At 41.0% G+C, this 7,906-nt stretch overlaps 1 protein-coding gene across 2 annotated transcripts; it reads right to left on the reverse strand.

Moving 5' to 3' along the window:
* Window positions 1-114: 114 nt before the first annotated feature.
* On the reverse strand, window positions 115-7,169 carry LOC311222266 (tubulin alpha-8 chain). Of its 2 annotated transcripts, none has more exons than XM_084306452.1 (5): window positions 7,019-7,169; window positions 3,446-3,668; window positions 2,583-2,731; window positions 1,364-2,044; window positions 115-572 (listed from the first exon to the last, which is right to left on the reverse strand). In XM_084306452.1, exons 1-5 carry the CDS (start codon window positions 7,019-7,021, stop codon window positions 285-287), a joined length of 1,344 nt encoding a protein of 447 aa, XP_084162578.1. In that variant the 5' UTR covers window positions 7,022-7,169; the 3' UTR covers window positions 115-284. The 2 variants fall into 2 exon arrangements, with proteins under 2 accessions (XP_084162578.1, XP_084162579.1); XM_084306453.1 differs by lacking the exon at window positions 7,019-7,169 and adding an exon at window positions 5,834-5,906.
* Between the last annotated feature and the right edge of the window lie 737 nt (window positions 7,170-7,906).

Genomic DNA, 7,906 nt, shown 5'->3' on the forward strand with positions numbered 1-7,906 from the left:
GACTACAGTGTTTTTACCGTATGTTAGAGCTTGAAGAGGCTTACGTTAAATGTGCAAGGAATGAAAGCAACACTTTGTGTATCACTGGGAGTGGTGGCACATTACTACAACTGATCATATCTTACAGTGCAATTTACTTGTGGTGTATGGAATAAAAAATGTCCTTACATGACCCCTTCTATATTTCTGTATATTGCATACAAAGGGGTGACATAATGGCAGACGTACAATACAGTGATACAGAGACAATTCTGGGCTCACTGGGAGCAACATATAGTTTAAAATTACTCCCCATCGTTTTCTTCTTCAAATGAGTCAGTTCCCACTTCTTCATAGTCCTTCTCCAGGGCAGCTAGGTCCTCACGAGCCTCTGCAAATTCTCCTTCCTCCATACCTTCACCCACATACCAGTGCACAAAGGCTCTCTTGGCGTACATCAGATCAAACTTGTGGTCGAGCCTTGCCCAGGCCTCTGCAATGGCTGTGGTGTTGCTCAGCATGCAGACTGCTCGCTGAACTTGGGCGAGGTCTCCGCCAGGAACTACTGTGGGAGGTTGATAGTTGATCCCAACCTGGAATTAGGAATATAAGAGAAATAAGAAAAAGTGCAGGAAGCAGTCACAGAGTAGAAAAAAGCGTGAGTAACATTATGGATGCTGCGGTAGAGGGGTGCCACTATCAAAACTACTGAATGGCACCTGCCAAAAAAAAAAAAAAAAGGTTATACATAGTTTGATACATGATCATTTTAATAGCTGTTTAATGCACACTGGCAACTTCCTGGCTTTCTAAACAGCTACACAACACTGAACATACAGTTTTACCAAGGTAACTCTGTACAAACTAATACAGAAAGTTGGTACCTGGTTAAAAGTGTTCAGTTTATTAAGCAAGCTTTTTGAATGACAAATGTTTTCCAATGTTAATGTCTGTATTGCTGTAGAAATTATGGTTCTCAGCACTACTGTGTAGCCAAAGGAGACATGCTGTGTAAGATTTCTGTGTGGGAGGGTTAATTGACAGCTTCTGTAATATCAGCATTACCTTTATTGAATGTATTAGTTTCAGTGTTTCCTTAGTTTTAGTTGCTGCTTCAGAGGGAACACTCACTGTCTTTTACACATTCAGCTCTGAAAATAATCCTTCTTTAGATTTTAACTCATACACATCAAATATCCTTTTATGTAAGTATTTACAATTCTGTGTCAGTGGGATGTCATTAGGAGAAAGGCCGCATTGTATACACACACACCTTTCTTAGGTTCATTCTTCTCACTAGTGAAAAACATGCAAGATCTAAAACTTTAAATACAAGTTTTCAGCTAGACTTTAAGCGTTAAAGAGAAACTCATGGCATTCTCACCTTGAAGCCTGTTGGACACCAGTCAACAAACTGGATATTTCTCTTGGTCTTGATGGCAGCAATTGCTACATTGACATCTTTGGGAACTACATCACCTCGATAGAGCATGCAGCAGGCCATGTACTTCCCATGTCGTGGGTCACACTTCACCATCTGGTTGTTGGGCTCAAAGCAGGCATTGGTGATTTCAGCCACCGAGAGCTGCTCATGATATGCTCTGTCAGAGGAGATGATGGGGGCGTAGGTCACTAAGGGGAAGTGGATGCGTGGGTAGGGAACCAGGTTTGTCTGGAACTCTGTCAGATCCACGTTGAGGGCACCATCAAAGCGCAGCGAGGCGGTGATGGAGGAGACAATCTGGCTGATGAGGCGGTTGAGGTTAGTGTAAGTTGGGCGCTCAATGTCTAGGTTTCTGCGACAGATATCATAAATAGCCTCATTGTCCACCATGAAAGCACAGTCTGAGTGTTCCAGGGTGGTGTGTGTGGTGAGGATAGAATTGTAGGGTTCCACCACAGCGGTGGAGACCTGAGGGGCAGGGTAAATGGCAAACTCTAGTTTGGACTTCTTTCCGTAATCCACAGAGAGGCGCTCCATCAGCAAGGAGGTGAAGCCAGAGCCAGTGCCCCCACCAAAGCTGTGGAAGATCAAGAATCCCTGCAGTCCAGAACAGGCATCTGTCTAGAAACCAAAAGAGAAAGGACTAAGAATAGTGGCTGTAAAATAATGAAAGACTACGTTTGCTTATTCTGAGGTGAAGGAGAGAGCAGTTATCAGCAGTATACAGGACATGTTTCAGGTCCTTCTTGAGAAGGAATTGCTGATAATCCTGTTCTTTGCTTCCTTCACTGGTTCAATTTCTGACATACAAATTAGCCTCTTACCTATAGAGCTTCTTTCTCTGAACTTCACACTTCTTTTAGTTAGTCTAACTGAAACCAGCAACGTACCTAATCCAACCTTCTGTATCAGTCTGGGTGCTCTAGTGCTGTGCTAATGACGAAGAATTACATATTCAGAACCATCTTTTAAGAATATCTGGAGCCATACAACCAGAAAGTGAACTGCTAGACTTCCTTCTCTTGGATTAGTAAGGATGCCTCTGTATGTCTTGCAATTACTTTTCTAAACTGTTAGTTTGATTTGTAGGTAGGAAGCTTCCTGTTCTGCACTTCTTCCTTCAGCAGAACCAAACTACTACAAAACTACTGTGACTTACCAGCTTACGAACACGATCAAGTACCACATCAATGCTTTCCTTGCCAATGGTGTAGTGGCCACGGGCATAGTTATTAGCTGCGTCTTCCTTTCCAGTGATCAGTTGTTCTGGATGGAAAAGCTGCCGGAAGGTGCCAGCCCGCACTTCATCTGACCAAGAGAGAGAAATTGTAAGAAACTGCGTGGCTGTGCTCCACTGCCAGCAAGTTGGCAAGCTTTCAGTCATGGGAGGCCTTGACCCAGAAATGAACAAAAAAAAAACAGGTGCTGGAGAAGGGAAAACTGTTTCCTAAGAATATTTTCATTGATGCATTGTGTTGATTTGTTGTAGTAACTGTATCCATCTGCAAAAGCTGTTCTTTTCTCAAGAACTTTGCCAAGTACAAATCACAAGAAAAACAGTGTGACTTGGAAGAAAAAATTTGGGTTCTTCCCAGGCACCCCAAATGAGATTTTAGAAATCTCATTTTTTCCTGGAAAGAAACTGTCAGCCTCACACTTTGAATCCAAAGTGGAGAAAAAAAGCAGAACTCAGGCGGCAAAAATGTCATGATAAACAAAACTAAGAGTTAAAGGTTTTTGCAAAGAAAAGTCATACAAACCATGAATACTAGCTACTGAACTGCTGGTGATCCTGCCATTTCTAGGTTTGTAACACCTACAGAGATAACAGAGTCATGACAGAATCTGGCATTCATTGTCACAAGAAAATTAATTTTATTCTGTCTGAAGGGAGACCAAGATACAAAGGGTGTGCTTCTTTGTTCTAGTGGAGGATGGTGACACACCATTGTAATATTAGGAAGAGTAAGCTCTTCTCCATTTTCTAGGAATGTAAAAAAATAAAATTATTTTTATACTGACCTACTACACTTGGTTCCAAATCCACCATTACAGCCCGTGGCACGTGCTTCCCAGTGACTGTTTCATTGAAAAACGTGGTAAAAGAGTCATCGTAGTTGAGTTGACTGTTCTGGTCCTTGAAGGTGCCATCCGGCTGAATGCCGTGCTCCAGGCAGAAGAGTTCCCAGCACGCATTTCCTATCTGAACTCCAGCCTGGCCGACATGAATGGAGATGCACTCACGCTAGGGAGAGAGAGCAGAGAGAGGGTCAGGAAACCCAATGTGCATTAATATTCCTTATTCCTAACAGTTACGTTTTCCCAGCTTTTCAAAAATATTGTTTGTCACTGGCAGCATTTCATTTGTTTGTTTGACCTCATGGCTACAGTGAGACTGTATGCATACAGACAAAAGGTTGGTACAGCTCTTTAAAAATGGAGCTCTATGTGCAGTAACACATGAGTACATGAAAGTAAGTTGAAAAAATACATAATTTCAGATACACAAAACCCACCTTTCCTCCTACAGATTGGCTATGCTGAGGAACACATCCCAGTTGAGTTTATTTTTACTTCAGGCTGGAACCTGACACAGCCATATGGTATTTTTCAACCGTATGTAACCCAAGACAGGTGATGTCTTTGGATCCTTTTACCCTCTGATAGCACACCAGAGTGGAAACTTGGAAGAACTCCTTTCAGCAGTATTCACCTCAGGAAATTATTTCAGATTCTCTTGGCTGAAAAATGTTCTTTCAAGCTCCTGAACCAGCTGTGAATTTTACACTGCAGGTGCACTTCTTATTAAGGCACTGTCACTGCATACAATGTGCTTATTTACATAATTTTGAACATAATTGTTGTGGTAGCTTTTAACATTAATGAAAGGGAAACAACGTATGTAATACCAGACTAAACTAGGGAGATGCCAACTGCTGAAAAGCCTTTGCACTCTGAGTACAAGAGAATGAAGAACCTGGTGCTGGATTTTATAAGTTCAGAAAAAGAATCATAGAGCAGATAGTTCTGAGTTGGTCCAGACTTTTATGCCACTGAGTGAAGGGAAAGGAAGTTTTGTAAGTAAGGCAGTTACAGACCATGTGGAGTTTTTCAGCCTCCGTTTCTGCTTTGGAGCAATTGTAATTGTAGTCTTCTGAACTCCACCTTTGTGATCTCAATAGCCCTGTCTACACTAGTGAGTGAAAAAGTCTGGATAGCCTGTGCTGACTGATAATTAGCACACACTCTGGCACAGTTTTGGCTTGTGCCAGTTCATACTTAACGAGACAATGCTTAAGCCCCATTCAGAGGACAACTTGTTGTCAAGAATGGTTTCCAGAGAGCAGCTCATTCACTACTGCCTGACTTTGGAGAGGGAAAAAGATGCCTAAGTATGAAGTGAGGTATGCTACCTCATCTCAAGGTCAGATAATGGTCCCCAGTCATTTTTGGTTTGTAATGTAGATATATCCAATGACAAAAGAGCAGGTATAGCCAGTAAACTTATTATTATTATTATTATCTATCATTAATTATTATTATTAACTATTATTATTATCATGTAACTGCTAATCCTGCAAACTCATCCTGTGACCTGACAGTCAAATATATCTTCCCCAAACACTAAATTCTCAGGCAGAATGTATGACCAGCAATGTCTCTGGAGCAGTTTTCTTCACAAATTAGCAATAACTAAACCTATTTTTCAGAAGCAAGTGGAGTTTTAGAAGTCACCACTGCCACAGGTGGTCATCCTCAGAAGTTCACGTGAATGTGGAAAATCAATCTAAATATTTCATTCAAGGAAATATATTATTTCTATTCACCACTCATTTTTAAGTTGCTGACTCAGGATTCATTTGTGGCAGCATATGCAACATGCTCTGAAGTGTACTTGTGCAACCTTGTTTTTTTCAGTTCAGTTGTGCAAAAGTATCTGAGTTATTTGAGTGATGATGAGTCTTCATTGACTGGTATGTTGTAGTAGAGTCACAATCTGGAGGAGTACTCAGGAGAAACTGAAGGCAAATTTGGGCTTAACAAGTTCAATTAATACTGGTTTTGCACAATGCAAACTCATGCTCTTCATTTAGATCCCAATGTGAATCTACAAGGCTGACAGCAAGAAAGAAAAAAATCTCTTTCCTTTTAAACACAGAAATGAGGCAAGGTGACTTTTTAACAGAATATCTTCTAGAGCAAAGCTACAATTAAAAGTCAAGCAATACTTGGAACCATTTTTTAAAATCAGCAATCTTTTTTTTTTTTTTTTTTCACAGATGTAACAAGTGAATGTTGCCTTAGAAAGTTAATATTGTAGATCTTAGTATAGGACTACAGTCAAAAACTGCAGAACCAGTTCCTTTCCTTTTAGACTGAGCTTCCAGTGGCACTGGTTTGAAGCAGTACCTCAACTCTGCCTTTTGAGCCAGGATTCCTGCTGTGACTCCTGGTTTCAATTCCCGTCTTCTATCCCAGCTATCATTTGGAAATATTCTGACAAGTAGAGAAGACAGTAACAGGGATTTAATTTTGCATAGTAAATGGCTTTAAAATAGATGTCAGACTTTTAGCAGGAAAAAGAGTGGGCCTTCTTCAGAGTCACAAGCAAAGTAAACTGATCTCTACATGATATTTAAATTTTGAGCAGACTCCAAACTCGTATTTCGCATTGCATCACTGATGTGCTGGGTCCTATCTTACATATTGTGAACCTGACCTTTTATCCAGCAAGAGACAGTAGAAAGGGTCCTTCATGAAATGAAACCTATGACTGCTTTGATTGTTAAAAAAACAGATTACTACCTGGCCTAAATATTTACTGTAAAAAGACAGGCTTTAGTCTTGCAGATGTTCACTGCTATTCCTGAAACATACTCACTACCCTAACTGTAGAAGGCTTGGTCTGTCTTAAGGCATGACGAACGTACAGAAGCGCGTCTCTTGCCTGTGAAATGAGCGCTCTCATTTTGGGTCTACAGCTGTACTGGCAGAGAGTAACATAGTTCTCCACACCAGAATAAGACTCAGTGCTAGACATAAATCAGTACAAGGTGATTTTTTTATTTTTCACTTTATAAGAGGTTTTGAGATATTTCTATGGATCTATTCAAAATCTATTAAAAATATTTCTTATTTACTTCAGCACATACACGTATAAAAACCTTCATGCACTCCAGAAACACACATATACATTGTATAACTATGAACAGTACGGCCATTGGGGGTGAATTAATATAAAACAGACACAAAGGTAAGTAACCTCTCTGTTTTATTTCTAAAGGATTATTTCATACGAAAATTAACTTGTCTTGAGAAAATATAGTCACAACAGAGAATACTAGAAAGCAAAGACTCCCAATCTAATTTATCTTATAATTTTACTAATTTGAGACTCTCTGAAGAAAACGTTGGATCAGCATGCCTTACTGCCCCGGTGAGGTATTCTGACACTCCTCCATGCTACGACTAGCGAGGGAGATCAGACTTTGTGGCACAAACCACTGATTATGGCAAATCCCCCTGGCTGCCCTCACCCATAATCCTCCCGGTCCCAGTATGGGGATGTGTGTGATCCCACACATTCCCCCTTACCATGGTGTCTCCAGTGGTGTTCCCTTCCCTCTCAGATCAGTGATGGCAGGTCTTTGCAGGAGCTCAGCTTTGAGCTGCAGGGCAGGAGGCAGCCTGGCCAGTACCAGGCACCTGCTGCTGCACTTCAGTGTCATAGTGCTCTGGGGAATAGGTCAGAGACTCCTCAGTTCTGCCTTCTGCATCACCGCCTCCTGCCCTCCCAGCCACCCCACGTATGCAAATTCATCCAGATAGGCAGGGCTCAGATCTACCCCAGATTTCAGATTTAGTCTCATCTGGTTCTGCATGATTTTTAAATTTGAGTGCAGCCATGTAACACGTTTCACACTATGCTTTCTAACACCTGAGTACTATATGTACATGTCACATGCAAGAGAGATGCCATTCCAATTCCCTGTTCTGACAGCATGCCAAGAATCATTCCTAAATTTTCCAATAAAATCATTCCTAAATTTTCCATTCATTGTCTGACAGCATGCCAAGACTCATTCCTAAATTCCAATACAGAAGATCAAGAGTGCATAAGGAAATATGAATGGAACAGAGAAGGGCAGAAGACAAAGCAAAAATTGAGAACTGAAACATAAATGTAGTTACTGTTTTGAAGTGTGCTCTTAAATGCTGGCCTGACTTATTTCTGCCCATACTCCAGCTGTCTCTCTGTTAGCATTTCAATCCTTCTATTGCTTCTCTTTCTAGGTACAGCCATCTGGGCTCTCAGCAGCATGGGACAGCTTTCAGTGTAGAGTCTAACTTGTCTGTTGAAATACAGAAAGAAATTTGGTTCCCATTGCAGTACTTACTGCAAGAAATAGCTGGAGGCATCACACAAATGTTCAGACACCAAATTAGGGCAGTCTCCTCCACTTTTTTTTTTCTTCCTGCATT

Source organism: Netta rufina (assembly GCF_964035555.1).
Source record: "Netta rufina genome assembly, chromosome: 1".
Taxonomy (NCBI): domain Eukaryota; kingdom Metazoa; phylum Chordata; class Aves; order Anseriformes; family Anatidae; genus Netta; species Netta rufina.

Coding starts and splice junctions, on each gene's coding strand:
- LOC311222266 (XM_084306452.1), bottom strand. Junction 2,732..3,445: donor TTTGGAACCAAGTGTAGTAG/GTCAGTATAAAA, acceptor TCTCTTGGTCAG/ATGAAGTGCGGGCTGGCACC. Junction 573..1,363: donor GGTGTCCAACAGGCTTCAAG/GTGAGAATGCCA, acceptor TCCTAATTCCAG/GTTGGGATCAACTATCAACC.